This window comes from Hypomesus nipponensis, chromosome 27 (assembly GCF_054491055.1).
Source record: "Hypomesus nipponensis isolate SF chromosome 27, ASM5449105v1, whole genome shotgun sequence".
In the NCBI taxonomy this organism is placed as follows: domain Eukaryota; kingdom Metazoa; phylum Chordata; class Actinopteri; order Osmeriformes; family Osmeridae; genus Hypomesus; species Hypomesus nipponensis.
In genome coordinates, this window is record NC_140387.1 from 6578259 (window position 1) to 6599935 (window position 21677).

At 47.6% G+C, this 21677-nt stretch overlaps 1 protein-coding gene across 1 annotated transcript in view; it reads left to right on the plus strand.

Moving 5' to 3' along the window:
• Positions 1-21677, plus strand: part of dcc (DCC netrin 1 receptor) — a 93910-nt gene that overhangs the window by 42895 nt on the left and 29338 nt on the right. Inside the window, exons 8-16 of the mRNA XM_084694270.1 lie at positions 2472-2709; positions 3065-3219; positions 3490-3638; positions 4900-5038; positions 7800-7849; positions 15310-15451; positions 16400-16510; positions 17742-17936; positions 20007-20102. Of these exons, the coding sequence (XP_084550396.1) occupies positions 2472-2709; positions 3065-3219; positions 3490-3638; positions 4900-5038; positions 7800-7849; positions 15310-15451; positions 16400-16510; positions 17742-17936; positions 20007-20102 (1275 nt within the window). The remainder of the gene's footprint in view (positions 1-2471; positions 2710-3064; positions 3220-3489; positions 3639-4899; positions 5039-7799; positions 7850-15309; positions 15452-16399; positions 16511-17741; positions 17937-20006; positions 20103-21677) is intronic.

A 21677-nucleotide genomic window follows, 5' to 3' on the forward strand; every position in this document is an offset into this window, starting at 1 on the left:
TGAGGCGCCGCCTGCTCCCATTACACAGGGGCGGGAAAACGACGAATAATAGCAGTGAAATGGAGCTCTCTCTACTCTCATTTCTGGAAGGCTCCAGATGTGTGTGTGTGCGTGTGTTCGCGTGTGAGTGTGCGCGTGTGTGTGTGCGCGTGTGTGTGCGAAGGGGCTGTCGGGCCGACAGGGTCCCAGGCATCTGGACCACGGCTTTCTCTCTCTCTCTCTCTCTCTCTTTCTCTCTCTCTCTCTCTCTCTCTCTCTCTCTCTCTCTCTCTCTCTCTCTCTCTCGTCAGGAAACCAATTGCATGTGAGTGTTTGAGTGCGGTGTGAAGGTGAAAGTTATTTGACTAACCTTTTAGTGTCCTGGTGGATGTATGTTTGTGTGTGTGGGGGGAGGTGCTAAGCTGGACATTGTATTCCGCTACACTGGCACTTTCGTCTACCAATAGTCTATGGATATTGTCACAAGGAAAGCCAGCCACCTGCATGCAAGCACATGGCCAGACGTGGTCGGGCTCCAAGGGTTTTTACAAGGTGGAAGAGTGTGTGTGTGTGTATGTGTGTGTGTGTGTGCGTGTGCGTGTTCATTGGATGCATGGGGGAGAGAGCATGAGGTATTTCACTTCTGAAAGTAATTTGGGTCTAATGGTGCCTTTAACTACAACACCACTATTTGCTTTGAAACATTTAGTCTATTTCAAGCATAGGCCTGGTGCAGGTAACAGGAGATTGAATCAAACCTTTTAGATATCCAATGAAAGCCTTATGCCAGCTACAGCACCAATGGCAAGCTGACTACAGACGTCACAAATGTACAAAATGTATGAAATAGCCTGTACCAAATTGTACTTGGCCTGCTTTTGTGTTGACTAACAGTTTAGATTGACCCAATTCAAATGGTGTTTGAATTGGAAAACAAGGACGCAACACAAGACAACCAGAGGGAAGTAGCTGGGTGCCTGCCTCTTAGAAACTGTCTCACAACGGACATGTTTGAATTCTGTGTCTGAAGTCCTTGCAGGTAACAAACTGGGAAAGGAAGCTTTTGTTACTGTATTTGGTCCTTGCCTGTTCAGAGATGAGATCTCGCATGTTCTAAGTGTTCTTTGCAGTCCTTTCATACCGAAATCTCAAGGCAAAGAGGATGCTTCTTCTTGTCAATGCTGCGGGGTTACAGTGCTCCTCGACTAACAGTAAGAAGTGTTGGGGTCAGAGGAGCAGTTTAGAGCAGGATTGACCAGTCGAGGGAAGAATTCCAAACACACAGAGACCATGACAGCCTCCTCATGACCTTTTGACTCCGACAGCTTGGACAAATTGGATTTCTCTTACCACAGTGTCAACCGTTAAAACGTCCCCAGAAAATAGATGGGACAGGCTATGCCCGCTTAAAACCTCGATTTATATATAGATATAAATATAGACGTACGAAACCCTTAAAGGTACGTTTTGGAGCCTCTTTATATTTTCGATGAAACGTGTTGATGTTGGGTTACCTGCAGTATCAATGCACCGGGGGGGTGGGGGGTGGGGGTGGGTGGGGGACTCTTTGGTGAGTTAAACACGATGTATCTGCACATGACACCTATCCCCCAGTGTCACAGTGTGATGGGCTGAGGGACTGCTGCCAGACAGGGCTGTTTCTGCCTCGTTGCGTCATCCCAGGTGTGAAAAACCTATCAGGTCACCTCCGGACCCCCATCCTTCCCAGAGGCATTCACATACGGCACGGGGACACCTCCAATATCCACCCCTCCCCATGCTATCATTCAGCAAGTGTGCCCAGGCGTGCGAAGGTGCAAAAGCACGTAATTGGCTGCCGTTTCCGCTTTGGAAGGTGTTTGGTGCACTGCATACTTTGTACGGTTAGCGCAACCTGCATCCAAAGATGTCTTCTTGTGACCAGGATTTCATTGATCTTACATTTGCTGCATTTGGCCCATTAACCGATTCCAGTAATGCTTTTGATGCAGAACATGACTGTGGCCGCTTTCACGTCATGATCCCACCTCTCAAAGACATGCCCCGGGCCTACGCTGCAGGCCATCCATGCATTAAAGTCACCCACATACCGTCCATATCGTCATCTCACTGCCCCTCTGTGAATATCTCCCTTGCCCCCCCCCCCCCCCCGCCGCACACGACATGACAATTCTACTGCTGCAATAATCTTTGATTGACAAAACAAAATAATGTGTCATGTTCTTGTCTGTGATCTTCTTTATCACTCTTCTTCTTTCTTCCTGGTCTTTTTGTTTCCTTATCTTCTCATTCCATTGGTCATTGCTCCTCTTGTTTTTGTTCGACCCCTCCCCTCCCCTCCCCTCCCCTCCCCTCCCCTCCCCTCCCCTCCCCTCCCCTCCCACCCTCCCTCCCTCCCTCCCTCCCTCCCTCCCTCCCTCCCTCCCTCCCTCCCTCCCTCCCTCCCTCCCTCCCTCCCTCCCTCCCTCTCCCCTGAATGACTAACTTAACAGAGGCCACCCCTGCGACTGCCCCTCAGGCCCCTAGCCCTGTGCCCCCTACTTCTTTGACTTACTCCTCTCCTCCCCCACCAGTTGTCCCCAGCTCAGGCGCCCTCCCCTCCGCTCCCCGTGACGTGGTCCCTGTCCTAGTGTCCAGCCGTTTTGTCCGCCTCAGCTGGAGCTACCCGGAGGAGACTCGCGGAACCATCCAGACCTACGGCATCTACTATTCCCAAGAGGGCGTGGACAGGTGGGCTGCCCACACCGACATTCGACACGTTTATGTGGCTATTTCGACTTCGTCAGCCATGGAGTTTAAAATCTTGCACTGCCGTTGTTCTTTGTGCCTCGAGACCCGTCTTTGTTCTAGGAAACCCCACGTCTAACTGCCTCCAATGTTGGATTGTGTTGTGAAAGCGACAATCACTTAAATGAATTAGGTGTCTTTGATGAAAGTCAGTTCCCGGGGCAAAGCCCGCTTTAGCAGACGATGGGAGGAGGTGATTCAATCCCACTGGGATTAGGACTCTTTCCTGTGAGGATTACAGGAAGGGATTACATGCTGTTGTCTGGATCTGACTCTGTGTTCCCGAATGGCGCTCTAGGGAGAGGTCTGTCAACGTGTCTGAACCGGAAAGTCTACACATCACCGTCAGCAACCTGAGGCCCGAGGAGACCTACTCCTTCAGAGTGGTGGCCTACAACGAGAACGGCCCTGGAGACAGCTCAGCGCCCCTCAAGCTTACCACAGAGGCTGACTGTGAGTACTGTCTGGACCCCCCCACCACCCACTCTCTAGCCCTCAGACATTCGGAACAGTGCCCAGCACGTCCCAATCCGTACCGACTCCAATCACACCCCTGGGACAGCCTTTAGAAGTCTGGAGCTTGTTCCCAGGCCTGTCACCCTCAACAGAGTGGGCCGATCGAATAGACCCTCTGCGATGAATCTTTCCATTCATTTCTGCTCCTCCCCTCTTTGGGTGCTTATGGCTGTATGTGTGTGTGTGTGTGTGTGCACGTGTATGCAGTGCAGGTCCCAGGGCCTGTAGAGAACTTCCAAGGGGAGGTCATCTCGCCCAGCACCATACAAACCTCCTGGGACCCCCCTACCCATGCCAATGGCCCCATCCTGGGCTACAGGCTACTGTGGACAGAGACCCCCTCCGGGAAAGAGCAGGTCAGTGACCACCTCCCCCCCCCCCCCCCCCCCCCCCCATCCCACTGCTAACAGATCTATACCATGAAAAGTGTTGCGAGCAAGAGACAACAGGCAGATTACACGTATAGTATTCTTTTGTACGTTTTGTTACGTTTGTGATTTCATTGGTCTGTCACAGACCAGTTGTTGACAAAAGAAATACCTCGGTTCGACTGGTGCCTATTCTGTCCGTATCTTTCAACTGCCTGTTAGTTTCAACTCGCAATGAAAATCTAAACACTATTTCATATCGAATCACTCTTTCACATCCGATCCCATCAAACAACTGGATGCGTCGTCGTTGTCCTCTGTTTCTTTGAATAAGATGCGCTGTTTTAGTCTCCAGGACTCTTTTTTTTTTTTTTTTACAGCTCCGCAGTCTCAAGTTTTAAGGTGTTATCTAGGTTTTGAACATGTACAGCTTTGGTTTGCTTCAGTTAGACACCCGAAGCTCACGGAGTGTCCTCACTTCCACAGCACCGATGACAGTACATTCATCTGCTTTCGACACATTCATTTATATTCCCTCTCTTCTCTCTTGATTATGCAACCAGCTTATGAAAGGAAAACAGACCAACCGGGGAACTTAGAAATAGCATATGGAATCGACCATATCGGCATTAAATAGCATATGTCATCAAAAAGGAGCTCGGGGGATCAATTAAAACCCTTTTTTAACCCTTTTTGTTTCACTTTTCTTCGTGTTGCTTTTTGACTTGAAATGGGCCACGTCGAATTGAAGATAGTGGATAGTATATTCTTATTGGCTACTGTATTTCACACGATTGATCCCATGACAGTCTTGGTATGGGTGCCTGTGAAGTGTTCAGAGGAGGAAGCCAGTTCACCCTCTCCTAGGCTCACAACCAGCCCTGCCTCTTCACCACCTTGGAAATAAGGCATGTTGGATCAAATATGCTGGATATATTTAACCTAAGCCTATTGGTTGGCCCCTGCTGAAGCTCACATCAGTGCAATTATAGAATAAACAAGATGTATAGAGGTAGTGACAAACAAGGACAAACAAATCACGGTATGCCACCAAGGTGGCCACTGCCACCCACGAGTCTGTGATCAAAAGAAAGGTAGAAGGCTTGAGGTAGGCTTTACTGCCGAAATCCAATGAGTCAGAACTAGTTCCATTAGCTTGACGCATACACTTTATGAGGTCAGACACCATGGGAACCTAATGATGTGTTTGTGACTGCGCCGCTCTGAATCATACTCTCTGCCCCTCAAGAGCTTGGAGGTCAACGGACAGAGCTACAAAATGGAGGGACTCAACAAGTTCACCGAGTACACGGTCCGCGTCGTGGCTGTGAATCGCTACGGCCCCGGGGTCGCCACGGAGAACCTCCGAATCACCACGTTGTCTGATGGTAAGTCTGGGGAAGAAGCTCAGTCTCACATGGGCTAGCTGGGTCGCTGCAAAAGGTCAAAATAAAGATTTGTTCGCGGTTTATGACCAGTTCTTGTTGATCCATACACAATACGTACAGGTACACGTCAAATGAGTGGTATGACTCTGAAAGGAACGGTTACAAATGACGCTAGAATTTGTTTCTGCATTTTGGGGGGATTCAAAGGCTACTTTTTCCGCGTCCTTTCAAATGCAATGATTGCTCTGGATAAACAGCCACCCAGTGAAGGAACTTAATCAAGGATTAATGACACAGTTTATTCTTCATTAATAAATGTCTCATTGCATTTGTTACACATGAGCCGCCACCAGTGTATGCTTATTTTCTCCCTAATCAATTTCTCGTGGTGTCACTCAACTCTGACAGCACACATGGCATAATGAAATGGTCTGATTACCTCTCTAGACCCCCCCCCCCGTCTTAAAAATCTCGCTCTCTTTCCATCTAAATTCAATTAATCTCGGAGCCAATCCCCTGGGATCGAGGCGGCAGCAGCTCCCGTTCCGATTGGTTGCCCCCCTCCCCAGAACCTACCTGTGACGCTATGTCCCCCCTGCAGTAACCTCTCTCGGCCACACGAGGAGCTGCTGAGCCGCGGCGGCGTCAGAACCCCACAAGTGCGAGGCTAATACGCTCGCTCTCTAATAAGCTAGCTCCTTGGTGTGTCTCACCTCAGCATGTCCCCCCCTCGCGTTGCTGCTTGTGTCGCACGTAGGTGGGGATTGTCAGCGTTGTCGCCGACTTGACTTCAATCACGGCCGGCGTACCTCTGTTCTCCGCGGGAAGGTGAGTGTAAACCAGTGCCACTCACAAGGAGGATGATCAGAGAGCCGATGACTCCCTTTGCTGAAATTCTATAAGAGGAAGCGTCAGGCTCTGGTGGAGTCCCACGTGCAGCGTCTATTTCTGTATCCAGTGGGGGCCACTCCCGACAAACTGTCTACCGCTAACGTTCCCGCAGCTATTGATTTCGGGGGTGAACCTCGGGATTATGTACGGCTGTCATTGTCACGGATTCAAACGAGCCTTTATCAAGGCCCCACAGCTTGGACACTCACAGAACAGCCGCTGATGTTGGGTTAGTGACTGTGATTCCGGATGTGTCAGAGGAGCAAAGCAGAAACTGTGTCATGTTGGCTTCCAAAATGGCTGTGTGAAGTTGCAGGAGGCTGCGCGTGTTCAGACGGAAGTATCGCTGTGATCCTTCTAAATTCGCTTCCCCTCGCCGCTCTCCTGGATTGACACGAGGACAGGGTGTGCCCGGGATGTCACTGTGATGCGCCTGGCACACATCTCTGCCGGTGCCTTCATTTCTTCCCACAAGTCTCTCTGATAAGCTGTCTAAATGCACTTGCCTATGACTGGATTTTACACGAGGAATGGAGGGGGCATACACAACACCCCCTGTCTGGAAGCTGTAGCGTCGACATTCACGAGAACTCAACTGGCATTTTTAGAGACGCGCAGTGCCTTCTGGTCCAGCGAGCTACTTTCAGCTTGTTACTCGTGTATTACCACGGCCTGCTCCTCTCCTCTATCTCCTTCTCCTCTTCCCCCCTCTTCTCTCTTCGAGTCCTCCCCTCATACCTCTCTCCTGTGTTGTCAGCCTGGGGGGGGGGGGTTCTCCTCCTCACAGCCCCTAAGACTTACTTATCCGCCATACTGTCTCATTGCATTACTCTCAGTGAGGCTAAGAGGCCCCAGGAATTTATTGTCTGTCAGCTTCCATTAGCGGCGGCTTGCCGAACGTTTCAAATGAGCCGCAAGAGCAGCCTTTTCCATTTCCCTGCTTAATTAAGGCCCCTTGTGCTGGCTAATGAAATTGTGGGCCTCCGCGACTTTCCTCTTTTACTGCCGGCTTCTCCGAGGTAATTAATGACCTTTCCCCTCCCACACGCCAGTCCACCAGACTGAGCCACAGCGCCAACACTCTGAGTCCGACGGAAAACCCACCATGTCGACAGTACCCGCACCGCCACCTGTGGACGTTCAACACGGCCACAACCGGAATCAAATTAGACAAGTCGTTTAATCTCCTTGACATCATTGCTGCAGCCCGCCTTTTTTTTGTCCGCGGCAAAAAAGATGTGCGAATTGCTGGATTTTCGATTCAACCATCGGATGTCCAGACAGGGATTCACAGGCGCGGTCGCCGGGGGTGCGCGGATATGTCTTGATGTTGGAAAGGTTACCGCGGCAATCTGTCAGTGAGAGGCTTCATGTGAAGGGGTCATTTGCATAGACCTGCATGACGAAGCAGCGGTTGAGGTGCCCTTGTCACTGATAAAGATGAAGAGGACAAAGAGGCTCTTTTCTTGTCACAATCTCGTTTATTCTCTCAGTCATGTCAGAAACCCAGCACGTCACATGACTCCCCCCCCCCCCACCCCTGATTACTTTAACCCAATTACCTTTTGTTCTCCTTACTGGGAGTGAATGTATGACAGTTGATCTTCCTAAAGTCTATCTCCAGAAATGTAATTTGACGATAGATTTTTCAGCGGCTGACAGTGTGTTAATCGAGTTAGGCCTGCCTTCATCTGTGTCTCAGTTAGCTCGCCGACCTACCGCAAGCCAGATTGATCGGGTCGCTGTAGTAGGAGGAGGTTCAAAACTTAACCTCGTTTCATGAATTGCCGATCTGTCGGATGTGTGACATGCTAATCCGATGTACCGTTCGCGTTTGATTTCGTTTCCTGTTCTGTGTTTCCCCCTGCAGTGCCCAGCGCCCCTCCTCAGAACATCTCCGTGGAAGTGGTCCTCTCAAGGGTGAGTACAGTTACGGCAAATCAAGAGTTTCGTTTGGAAGACAGAGAGTACTGTCAGTAGGTCCAGCAGACGCTCCAATGTGGACTCTCGGGGGGGGGGGGGGGGTTTAAACATGGCGCCCTTTGCTCCGTTCCCTCCAACCCCCCATGAAAAATAACCTCCCCAAAGTCGTGTAAGCGGAATGAGACTCTTCACCTCACCAGACAAGACCGCGAACGCCTGATTGAACACGTTCCGGAACATCCGGTGATCCGCCCACAGTGTTTGCGCCAGAGCCGGTCTGCCGAGAGTCGGCGGTTCAGTGCAGGTCAGTGGCGCTGGTTCAGCGGAGCTCCCGGAAAAAGCTGCTTGTGGTGAAGGAGCAGCCTTTGGGGGATTCTCCTGAGCGTGGCTGGTTTGGCCCAGTTCTTATCCCCGCTCTTTGAAGCTGACGCACAGTGGCAGGGGCATGGACGAAGGATGTGGACTCGGGACACTCCCAACTTTCAGCTAGTCGGATTTTTTATTAACCTGGGCGCCGGTTGAAGTTTTGCCCAGGGCTATGTTAGTTCAGGATGGTGTGTGTTTGTGTCGTTTTGTGTGTGTGTGTGTGTGTGTGCGTGAGTGCATGTGGGTGTACACTGTCTGTTGCAAAGACGTGGCAACTCTGCACAGAATCCATCCATCACAATGACAGCGTTGACAGGAAGTCACCAACCGAAAGACACGTTACTCTTCGGGATGTGCGTGGAGGTATTAATCCTAGGGAAAGGGCACCTGTGCCTGACCTTGTCTATCTCGAAACGAGCAATTGGAAGGGATCAAAGTAATGATGGAAGTGTGTCCATAGGTGGTTGGTCAAATGGTCTCTTGGACAGGATTGTCTTCTTAGAAGATGAAGCCTTCGGATAGGGCGAGGTTGTGCCCTCTCAACGGATGACCCCGTAATAGGATGACGGTTGAATCCATTTTAACACCTTGTGTGTGCAAAAAAGAAGGGATTAAACCAGATTATCCCTTCATTCTTTTGAGCATCCTCAAATCTGGTCACATTGTAGACCACCAATCTCCCTGATGTTACACAGACATTCGTCCACACCAACAGAACATTTTGTGAGAGATTAAAAGGGATGTCTTTAAATAGAAAGTAATTTTTGGGAAACTTTTTTGGTCAGTCAGAATTAAGAGGTCCCAAAGAGATTACACTTGTAATGTGTGTTCAATTAATCTCCAGGGTAAGGTTGGAGATTCAGGATTTATATGGGGCCTGACTGAGGCATATGAACCTATTATGGGATGTCCTTCAGTGATGGATGACTGAGAAGGCCAGACAAGTTTCTCTTAACTTGCCTACTTTGTAGAAGCTCTATCTCTGGTTTCCCTCTATTGTAGCAGCAATACGGCTTCTAAGAAAGAGATGGAGCAGCTGAAAAGTAGCTTTAGATTAGTTTTTTCCCCCCTTCAGAAATGGAAAGTTATAATTTCTCTTTAAAGGAGTGGAGCGTTGGCAAGATCGGTAGGCAATGTGGTGCACTTCACTAGGTTAACCTATTTCCATTCCTTAAGAGGCTGTTGTACAGGGCGGACCCTGGAATAAGATGTATGTCTTCTCTAAAACTTAATTTAAGGGAGCTTGTGGATAGGCAAGATGGATGAGGACCAGGGCCAGCCATTGCTCGGCCGCGTGCTTCGCTCTGGAGCAACTTACAGTATACTTGGAATGTGACTGCTCGCTCTCTCTGTCTCGTTCTCTCTCTCTCTTTCTGTCTCTCTGTTTCTCTTTTTTTCTCTCTCCTTGGCTCATGGGAACTTGCGTCTCTATTTAAAACACGGAATTACCATAATAAGTCCATGATTGAAAGTTTAGAAAACAATGTGAGAATAACAGGTCATTGTTATGGAGAAATAAATATCAACTTACCATTTGGCCTCTCCATTTAGCACAAATGTTAGCACAATATCCTTATTCCTTATCCTTGTTCAGAATAATACACACCGTTGGTATTTGGATATGCAAATGCGAACACTGTAGGAGACTAATTCTGATTGGTGTGCATATCTAGTTAACACATACATGCAGCCATTATTTTAACCTCAGTGCTTGCCTCAATAATGCTTTGGATGCTGTGATATTGATTTGAAATAGTTTTTCTGCTGATACATATGTTACTTTAGTTTAGCTATGGGGAGCAAAAAATATGAACATGGTGGCATTACTATACTTGTGTTCTTATATATACTGTATATATATAATGCTATATATTACTGTATCTTAACACTAATAATTCACCATAGCTGGAGGTCAAATACATTATGAAGTAAAGATGGATATAATTGTAATGAGCACCAAGTGTTCCATCGCACACACACACACACACACGCGCACACAAACACACACATCCTGCAGCAGCCTGGCAGAACAAGTGATGCATGTGGGATTTAGAAACAAACACACGCTAGCTGTTCAGTATGTGATTGCTTAGCACACCCAGAGGACACAGGCAAACAATCTTCAGATTGGATTTCGTTTCCCCCCCCCCCCCCCCTCTCGTGGATCTGTTTACTCACCTGCATCTGTGTGTACGTGCGTGTCCGTCGGTGTGTCTGTGTGCGAGACAGCGTGCGCTTGTCATGTTTGCGCACGCGTGGCATCGCGATGTCGGAGAGGAGGTCACAAGCCCATCTTTCGGTGTGCGTTTGATTTCCATGAGTGCCTGGCAGTGGAATCAAGGTGCTCCCAGTCCCTTTAAACTCATTCCTCCACCATAACAGTCCCCCTCACTCCTCACTCCATCGCATTCCTCTCTAGAGGACATTTTTCAGACAAGGACCATTTTTATTCAGGGGAAGTGAGCATTATCAGCCGACCGCTGAGAGGTCCTCATTACGGAAGCTTTTGCTGTTCATATGAGCTGCCAATCTATACACTGATATCAAATCAAATCAAATGTATTTGTATAGCCCTTTTTACACGCAAGCATGTCACAGAGGGCTTCACATACGCCCATAGAACTGCCCCTCAACCAACCTAAACCCTTAAGGAAGACAAGGAAAAACTCCCAGAAAAACTCCCAAACGGGAGAAAAAATGGAAGAAACCTTGGGAGGAGCAATTCAGAGAGGGATCCCCTCCTCCAGAGACGGTTGGTAAGAGAGAGGAGCAGAACACAAGCTATGTGCTCTGCTCCTGATAGCGTGCATCGTAGGAATCGGTGTTTGCTGTCTGGAGCGTCCTAAATTAAACTAAGCCGGACCTTTCTGCTTTAGTTAGAAAACGATAGTTCCGGTTCATTAGTTAGTATTGGTGTCTGCCATAGGGTCCTTCAGGGCAGTTTTATGGATGTAGTTTCAGGCTTCTTGTTCTAAAACTGTTGACAACATCCCAAGTCTTTTCCTTGGGCTTACAGCCAAGGAATCAATGAGGAACCTACGCTGAAATTTGTTTTGGAAATACATTTAAAGTTCACGAAAACACAAATGAAGGATGGCTATAGGCCGGCCGCAATGAGCAAGAGAAACATCAGCATTTTTCACTGGATAATTAGAATGTCGGTTTCGGCATCATTTCTCTCTGAGGATAGGAGGATGTCGTTAGTGTCTGATATGGTGGCTGTACCGACAGTGACTGATTGACTGCCGTACTCAGGCATATCAACTACCGTAGCATGCAGCGAGAGACTAAAGAGTGTGTCAGATAAACATCCTGTCCAATCAAAACACATATCCCGTTAAAGACAAGATGATGTACTGCTTTATACCACGGAGGTGACACCCAGCACTGTACATTCATATTTAACATGACACTTTGATATCAATATTCATTTTCCCCCCCCAACAATAGCACAGTGGCAGGCATAACACATACTGTCCAGTAGTCCGTATGTCCAGAACAGTAGACATTGTTACACAAACGTCAACAGAACAAGACTATTGATTGAACAAGATGCCAGGAGGAGCCCAGTAAAGTACTGGAGACCAAAATAGAACAGATGCATGTTCGCTGTTGTTGCTTTTTGTGATGTTTTATAAGGCTGAGAAGCAAGAACACACATATAAGGACTATTGATTTGATATTCAAAGGCGCCGTCCTGTGAAGTTAGCACAGGACAGAAGACGTGAGAGGAGAATGAGGGATTGGTTGTAGGGGTACGTGCCTATTCTTTGGCTGATAATAGAGGTGCATGAAAGCATGAAAAGAGTCGAGAAAGGGCTTACATTTGCCGGGGTGACATTTGTTAGCTTGAAAACGGGAGGAGTGTTCAATCCAGAACCTTCCTGACTCTTTGAACAAAAGCTTACACGCCGGCGCTACTCCACACCGAGCCTGCTGGTCAAACAAAGACGCGTCGAGAATGGATTGCGTCCCTAACTCTTATTGGCAAACACTATTGCTTGTTGTTATTGAGCGGGCTCCACTTTGATTCTACCTCACTAACTACGAGGTGCAGTGTGTTGTTCCCCTTACAAGTCAGGTGGAGTCTGAATCCTTTTATCTGCACCCTTCGGGGGGGGGGGGGTTCGTCGGTCAGCACTGTAACAAAGCGGACCATGCAACTGAATACGTCCGCTCTCAGGATAAACAGAGGACCCGCGTCAACCTCACGAGGGAATACAAGGAGGTCCATGGGGATTGGGGCGGCGGGGGGGGGACAGCAGCAGGTGTGCGTCCGAGGTGTGAAGGCTCTCCACTCCCAGTCTTTCACACATCGGTCTGTGTCTTGCCTGTCTGTGTCCATTGTTTTGTTTTCAGCATTTAACCAGAGGCCCAAAGCTAGATTATTTTTTGGGGGGTTAAACCTTAAACAAGATTTAGAACGGAACCCCAGGGCAATTACTGTAGGCCTCGCTGTCTTTGTTTTTGGGTTATGTAGATCCTTTTTTTTCCCCCTCTACTCATGAATTATTCAGCATTCTTCGATTTGTGTTTGCACTTGGCACTTCCCAATGGCACAACCATATTTAATATCTATTCTCTGGACTGGTAGATTGTCAAGTTCTCCTTAGAGACAAGAGGAATGAAAGCCGCATTCATTTGAACGTAAATAGAATTGCCAACTATTTCTTAAATTGTGATCAGATCTCAGATGTTGTTTATTCATATTGCCTGCTGTGCCAAAGCTCCCATCAAAGTATGATAGAAACAACCGTTTAAATCTTAAATGGGGCCATGACTTCATGTAGCCCTTCCGCTTGCAAGGTCAACTGGATTTGAATACAAATACGTATTGGGATGGGATTTACTCCTCAGTACTTACCTGCACCGGCAAGATAAATAAAGTGTGAATACAAACAGCACTCAGGCTCAAATCAAATCAAACTGACAGCAAGGGGAAATGAATCACATTTATTTTAGCAGGTCAGTTAAACCAACTGATGTGTTAGAAAGTCGAATGCTGGCAAACACGGAGACCCCCTGAAATCTATGGGGGGCTACAATATGTAACAAACGTTCATATTCCCGTGATATCTTTGATTCATAGGGTCTATTTTGACTTGGTGGACGTTTTCATTCCAACTTTGTGACTTCACAGTCGTACAGTGCATAAGAAAATCAACTGCATTGAATGTCTGATCGCTACATGATTTGGAGTACCGCTGGGTTCTGCGTTTCCTTCTCTCAATTACGCTCGCAGTGCAGGCTTTACGCATTGGGTAAATTACTATGCAGAGAAGCGTTGAGCTCCAACGGCTTCTTCGCTTGTGTTTTCACTCTGCAGGACTGGGCCAGAATGGGACTGCCTTATATTGTACTCTGCAGATTTCTCCTGGCCTTAGAGGTATAATTAGTGGTATTATATCGACGCCAAAGGACTCTTAAGGCTTCCATCTTAATCGGCGCCGCGCCACCCGTCAAAACTCGAGGGGGTCCCAGGGAGCTACGGCTCAGGATCCCTCCACCGCAATCAACCCTGTTGTAATCAATTAAGATTATGGGCAAAACGAGGAACAGGTGCCCGTAAATGTTAATGAATTCGTCTGAATCCATTTGGGTGACGCCAGGAGAATATTGAACACGGGTTGAACCCAGCAGACGCCCGCATATGATGAGACGCAAACGTGAGGCATCCGAGTGCGATCTGACGTGGCTCGCACGTCGACGGAATTGTACCGCACTAGCGAGAGAGCACACGGCGACAGTGTCGTGGGTGGAGGAGCAGCGGGGGTCACGCAGAGCGCTACGTATGCCGTCGCTCTCTGAGGCCAACGCTTCCGTCCATGGCTGTGCAGAGCGACAGCAAGACCAACAGGCTGCTTCTCCCCGCGCCCGCATCCAGCCCGGCATGTCACGAGCGGAAATGGAACCTGGGTGATGGAGGAGGTGCGGATAAATCAGGTCGGACGCCACGCGCTGGCAGCGGCGTCGCGTGCATTTTAATTGGTTTATTTGCATGTTAACAGGCTCCTCTCCCCTCCGCAGATGGCATGCCTAGCCCCCACGAGTCAGGCAGGCAGGCAGCTGGCACGAGGCAGGCGACGTTACTGAGTCGATGTGACAGTGGCTAAACGCGCGGTAGCATTCCTGCGTGTCTGGCTCCTTTACCGCCACCAGAGTCGGTCACCGTCCTCGCTGCGTACGAGCCTCTCAAAGGTTAATTAATCAGAGCTGGTGTGTCTGGGGGCTAGGGAAGACCAGCGACAAGATGATAGGAGCGGGAAGCATTGTTTTGACACATGTGAAGATCCGCAGTTGTTGTTGTTTTATCCTTTTTAGTGACCTTTACACTGTGAAGAGAGCGGCGGTGCGGCGTGTTGATCTCAGATACAAATTAAAAAGGCGGTTCTGCATCGGCAGGCCTGAGAGAAACCTTGTTAAATCAATTAATGTTCCCCGAATCCATGAAATGCCATCATTCTGCATGATTAAAGACATCCATGTAAATTGTGCCTCTCAAATATGATTGAAATTTTAATTCATTTGTTTTTTTTGGCATTTGGATTTTTCCCGACCTGGTGCTGTAAAGTAATGTCAACTAGGTGGTCACAGGCAGTATAGTGTTTCCAAAGCTACATAGTTGCATAGCAATGAGAGTTCCCTGTATAACAGCAGGCAAATAAACAACGTACCTGTGAAATCTGTTTCTTTGTGGAGTTGGTAAAATGGGAAGTTAATTTTGAGCATAACACAGAGGCGCATAGCTTGTTCAACTACCATTATGGAGCTTCCATAATCCCTAATTGGTTTTTGTCAAGTTCAGACCTGTTCCTAGAGATAATGAAACGTTGTTGCACTGTAATCTCTTTTCCAGTGTGTAATATAGTTTGGCGGGTTCGATAATCTGGTTTGGGGATCCAAAATCAAACTGAACTTGCCTAACAGAATCACGCCTCATGCCTGTCTCAGACAATTGCCATTGTGTATCTCCACTCACAGCCCCTTTACACATTGTCTTATTAGAATCCAAACGCTATTGTTTTCCCTTTCCTATTCATATTCTGTATAAATAATTGGCTCTGACTGATGGTGTGTGTTGTGTGTGGCAGAGTATTAAGGTAAGCTGGCAGCCTCCGCCACCCAACACCCAGAACGGCTTCATCACCGGATACAAGATCCGTCTGCGGAAGACTGGTCGCCGTGGAGACCAGGAAGCCATCGAACCCAACAATTTCTGGTACCTGTTCACAGGTGAGGTGGGCTCTCCCATGCTGGTTATCTCCCACAATCTCTGTCCTGGTTGGCTCAATTCTGTTTCGGCGCTGGCAAACCCAACATCTTCAGTCACCAGAATGAGAGCGAGGAAGAGCCATGAATTATTTATTGTCTGTTTGACAATGCAAGTGAATGTGTCATCCGAAGCAAGGGATGTTGTGATGATTACAGGTTCACATTCTGAGCAACGAGATATTGCGTGTTTTCTTTATTTACTATTGCATTAATTTTCAATTGAGCACACTGGCTCTCTAAACCATGTTGTTTCTCGAGACTATTCCGCTCGAAAGAGAAAGAGTATGAGAACAATAGTGTTTATTCTGTGGGAAAGGTTAATTCTACAGACTACGTCTTTGCCCTTGAGGCTTCCTACAGAAGGGTGGGCTTCCCAACCTAGATAGGTGTTCATTGTAGTGCCAGAAGGTATTATTTCAATTTCGTTGCTGAATTTGAAGGAATATGATATTCATTTTCATTATTTTTCAGTGATGACTATCTTGATCCCTCCCCAGTCTTAGGGGGATTCATTTCACACAGACGGGCGTGTGTGTTGTACTAATCCTATCCGTACCTTTGGGAACGTCGAGGCTGGTTGTCGACAATAATAATGCCTTTGTCTTCAAATAGAGACTGGAAATATCTTCTGTTCTGATGAAATCCCCAAACTAACCTGTTAATATGGAGTTAAACATACAGCTTGATGTATCGCACGCTGATGTAGGAAAGACACAGGGTAGACTGCACTGTATTCACCCTGTGCTCTTGGTACTTTGGCCGTGGGATAGATTCTAGCCAGGGGTTTATCATGGGGGTGTTTTTCAGGACAGCGACATCCCCAGACCTAACATCTGTTTATGTTTTGCTTGTCAAAAAGCCTTTTGGCATCGCTTACACTGTGTTCTGACCGCATCCTTGTCGCCTCAGGCCTGGAGAAGGGCAGCCAGTACAGCTTCCAGGTGGCAGCCATGACGACCAACGGCACGGGCACGGCCAGCGAGTGGTTCACCGCCGAGACGCCGGAGAACGACCTTGATGGTGAGAGGAAACACCGGTCACATGTCTTTTCTCCCTCCCTCCCTCTCTCTCTCCCTCTCTCTCTCTGTCTCTCTCTATCTCTCTCTCTATCTGTTTCTCTGTCTCTGTCTCTCTCTCTCTCTCTCTCTCTCTCTCTCTCTCTCTCTCTCTGTCTCTCTCTATCTCTCTCTCTATCTGTTTCTCTGTCTCTCTCTCTCTCTCTCTCTGTCTCTCTCTATCTCTCTCTCTATCTGTTTCTCTGTCTCTCTCTCTCTCTCTCTCTCTCTCTCTCTCTCTCTCTCTCTCTCTCTCTCTGTCTCTCTCTCTCTCTGTCTCTCTCTCTATCTCTCTCTCTCTCTGTTTCTCTCTCTGTCTCTCTCTCTCTCTCTCCCTCTCTCTCTCTGTCTCTCTTCCCTCTACCTTCAAGCACCCGAGTCCCTCCCGCATTCCCCAAAGCCTCCCATTTCAACATGACCATCCGTCTCTATGCGGCCTCTGAATGAGATGCTTAAATATTTATGGTGTGGAGAAACCGAAGGTATTTATACGCAGTTTTTACAGATTGGAGCATCACACTAAGAAATGCTCCGCATCCTCTCTCTAGTCTCCCAGGTAGGGCAGTTGGATGTGGTTGGTGTGTGAGTGTGCGTGCGTGCGTGCGCTCTCGTGTCTGTGTTTGTGTGTCCTTGTGTTTGTTAGAAAGAGTGAGAAAGAGAGGACGAGAGATTGAAAATCAAGGCTCAATGTGAATACTGTATGCACCAGCTGTTTGAGATGACTCCCAGCTTGCTAGTTCAGGGCGACGCTGTATTGGCTTGCTGGCAGCCTGGTAGCTCTCTGAGCACATAATGGCTGGTTGTGACGGCACTTTGTGCCAGTTTAAAAGCATTTCATTTGGTTTCCTATGAATTATACATGGAATGGCCATCCAGACGGAGATTTGGCAGGGAGGCAATTAGGAAGAAACGTTTCTAAAAGGTAGTACGTCAAGCCAACCGTCAAGATAAGAAAGAAACCCATCCAGCATATGCATTTTGAAGATGGCACCGGACACAATGCAATTCTAATGGATTATCACTCCATAGTCTTTTGTGAACCCCTATTCCCAGAGGAGAGGGGAAAGAAGCCATTCGTAGAAGCCATGAACTGTCACTTCGAATTAGAGGTCCTTTCTGGAAGGCCCGAAGAAGCCTTAGACATTGGTTCTGCCCAGTAGGCTTGAAGCGTCCCTCTTGTTTTCTGGCGGTTTCAGAGAGTCAAGTTCCCAACCAGCCCAGTTCCCTCCATGTGCGGCCCCTCCCCAGCAGCATCATCATGAGCTGGACCCCGCCCCTCAACCCCAACATCCTGGTACGGGGCTACATCATTGGCTACGGCGTGGGCAGCCCCTACGCCGAGACTGTCAGGGTGGACAGCAAGCAGCGCTACTACTCCATTGAAAACCTGGGTGAGTTCTCTCTCTCTCTCACTGCCCTTCCAGTGAACCTGCATGGCAGCTGAAAGAAAAGATATTGACAGAAAAACAGCTCTCAAGGATGGGTTATGGTGGCAGCGTTTTTGAAAATCCTTGGTGGTTTTCTGGTGTTCAGGTCAGGGATGAACACTACACATTCTTAACAGTTTCGTATTTTTTTTCCTTTGCTGTACAACACACTGGGGTGTGATATTTGGATAATATCCTGTACATTCGTACAGACTGAGAGACTGTACAATTAGTAAAGGGCACAATCTAATATCTAGAGACTTGAAAAGAGGCACAGAAGACGAATACAATTCTTATAATGAATTAATAAAATGATCATGAAACACACTCACAAATTACATACCAGGCTGCGTTTAGATTATTTTAGCATTGCTCATATCTTTTTCTTTTTCTATGGTTAGCAACTCCAATAATTTATTTTACACAAAGACTGGTTCTTAGAAAAACAACATCTACTGTGTTATGTTAATTCTGTAGCATTTTTTTAAGCATTTAATTATGATTCATTATTTAAAGGGATGTAATAACAAAACACTTGAGGTGGAAATTTAATTTTAAAAAAGCATCAACAATTTGCATGAGAAAGGAGACAATTACAAATCTGAGGATTTTAATATGCAACGGAAGTCCCCTCCTAAATTCTATAATGGATACATAATGAGAAATGCAGCTGTTACTCACGACATGTATGTAAACACAATTCCTTATTTATGCTATCATTTATGCCCGCGTTTGTCATATCTCAGCAGCAGCCATGTATGTAAACTAACTGACTGGTTAAACAATCCGGTTTTCTGTCCACTATCCATGCAGCAAATCATCAGAGCAGCTATCTAGTCAGGCATAGTTTCCTCAGCAGGGTGCATGTGACAGGATAGTGACAGAGATACCGTAGTACGATACTACTTGTTCAGTTTTCCAGAGAACATTGCCGTTCTTATCTCCGACGTGCTTATTCTGAAGGATTTATCCTGTTTCTACACCTGCTCTGACAAACCGACTGTGTCCCCATCAATAATTAAAATGGAATCCGACGCCGGTTGCCATGGTTTCCGTATCGAAGGTCCTGTAGTTAAGGAGAGCCTTAAATCAAGAAGGTTCCTTCCGTTGTTCCGTGAGGGAATTTGATTTAGACCGACAGAAACCTCTGGAAGGTCCCGTCCATCAATACGCCGATCAATTTAGCTTAGTGTTATAGGAAGTTCCCCCTCTCTCTCAAGGCTGTGCATCCTCTGGGGCGCAATACTTATTGACAAGGCTCAAGTAATAAGAGAGACAGTAGGATTCTCCATGGTGCTGTCAACCCTCTGACCGCCTTACACATAGAAACACCTAAGTAGTACACGTAGGAATATTGTATGCAATACACATAGGACCAGCTGTGATTCAAAATGACGGCCCCTAAGTATTGATATTTACATTTAGTCATTTTTAGCAGACCCTCTTACAAAAAAAACATATGACCAACGATATGACCATGGGAATTATGTAATCGGTCCTATTAGCGATTCGAAGCATCATTTTTAAGACGCATCAGTCAAAGACGGCAGTTGAAAACGTTGCCGTGACGACATACAGCTCTGGAAAAAAATTGAGAGACCATTGCAATTATTTTTCTTAAAATGTTTTTTTTTTTTTTTTTTTTGAGAAGGACAAGTTGGAGTGAGGAACTGAAGGGTACAATTTAAGAGGCCACTGCCAATGTTACCCTTCTGTTCCTCCCTCAAAATATCCAGAGCTGTACCGCCTAAGTAAGTTAAGCTGCTATTGGGATTCCTGTGTTGTTTGGCAAACATCGCCGAGAGACTGGGCGCAGTGACCTGCAGCCCAGCACTCGCGTATCCTCTGTTAGCCATCGAGGAAAAAGTATCTTCGAGACAACAGCCTTCTCCCCTGTGTTTGAATGCTTTGTCCTGCACTGTCAGCTTTTTCCTGTGGCGTTCTTACTAGCACACGACTACCGGTGTGGTTCATGGTGCTCTCCGAGGGCCTGGTCTATTACTGTAACCTTGAATCTGGATGTTGTTCCCACAGAGCCCAGCTCCCACTATGTCATCTCCCTGAAGGCCTTCAACAACGCCGGGGAAGGGGTGCCACTCTATGAGAGCGCTGTCACAAGGTCCATCACAGGTACGTCGCCCTCCGATGGGAGGTATCCTACATCTGCCCCCCCCCCGCGCGCGCGCACGTGTCAGAGCTTGAGTCAACGAGGTGAGATTCTGTTCGAGAAGCGCTGTGCTGCAAATGTGTACTGATCCGAGTGGCCGATCTGAACCAAATGAGGCCTTGTTCAGTGATCGGGAACTCGTGATTGTTGATCACCGAATATGCTGGTGTGGAAAAGGACAAAGGCGGTGTGTGCAAGGGTGCTAACTACGTAGCTTGACACATCAGCAGGGAGGAAATAGAGAGAGAGAGAGACAGAGAGACATGGTGGGAGAGATAGAAAAATATAGAGAGGAAGCGAAAGAGAGAAAGACAGAGACGAGACAGACAGAAAGAGGAAAAGAAAGAGTGAGAGAGAAAGAGGCAGAGAGAGAGAGAGAGAGAGAGAGAGAGAGAGAGAGAGAGAGAGAGGCAGAGAGGGGAGCGAAAGAGAGAGAGAAACCAGCACAGCTTTGTGTACTTCTTCCAAGTCATATCACAGCATCTCGCTGGCAGCCACCACTGTGCTGCGCGCGCTCTTGATGTCACTCACACAGAAAGCCGGCTTTAATAGGCTGGTTTGTTCTTTTGGAAATTCACGCAGCTGTGCACTCACATGCCTTTACTATGTCATTTCCACAAAGCTTTGGAAGTTTCCTTTGACACAACAAAATGCTCTTTTCTTGAGGTACCCCACTGGGTTGGTCTCTCTGCACCCCACTTCCACACCGCACAATGCCGTTTAACCGCCCCTACTTAACTTGATAGCTCCTTTAGCCCAGAAATCACACGCCGCACGGCCTCCATGATTAATTGGATGACACAAATGGACTGTGTCCACGCTGGACTACAACGCCGTTTCAATGTTGAATGTCAGGGGCGCTACAGTACATGACATTCCCTACAAGGTCACAGGCAGTAACACCAATCCCCTGGAGGGCTAACGACAACCCTCTGACCACACCGTCTCTCCTCCCCAATCTCTCAGGAAATCGAGCTCGATCGAGCTCACCTGCATTGCCGAGACATATTCATCATTTAATGCTGGCCCACATCTTTTACGACCGGCATTAAAACGGCCTGTTAAAGGCATGCCAATAAACACTGCAGGAGACATATATTCCCATCCCTGCTCTGACTATTTAATCTTGTTGCTGCAATGCTGTGGAGAGAGCGGGGGGGGGGATGGATAGCACCTCTCAAAAGCCGCGTCTTCACCACGAGCCCCTAAGTCAACTATGAAAATGTAGATAGCCAAGTTTTCACATTACCGTCAGCCCAAACAAGACGTATCGCTGAGTTCTTCAGTTCTGTCTTGGTTCTCGATCAGTATTCTAAAAGGAGGTCCCGAGTTGCACCAATGAGGGGATATCTGGGCTATTATTGTTGTTAGAAAGAAAGAGCCACGTTCATCTTCTTTCCTGGCTCGGTGGAGTACATCTGTTTCTCTTCTGTGACATGCATGCAGAACATTGATTCACGTGTCAGTCTGAGACATGTGGTGCTCAGGCTGTCTATCTGTCTCGACCTCCTCTACTGAGAATAGATCTGAAATGGTAA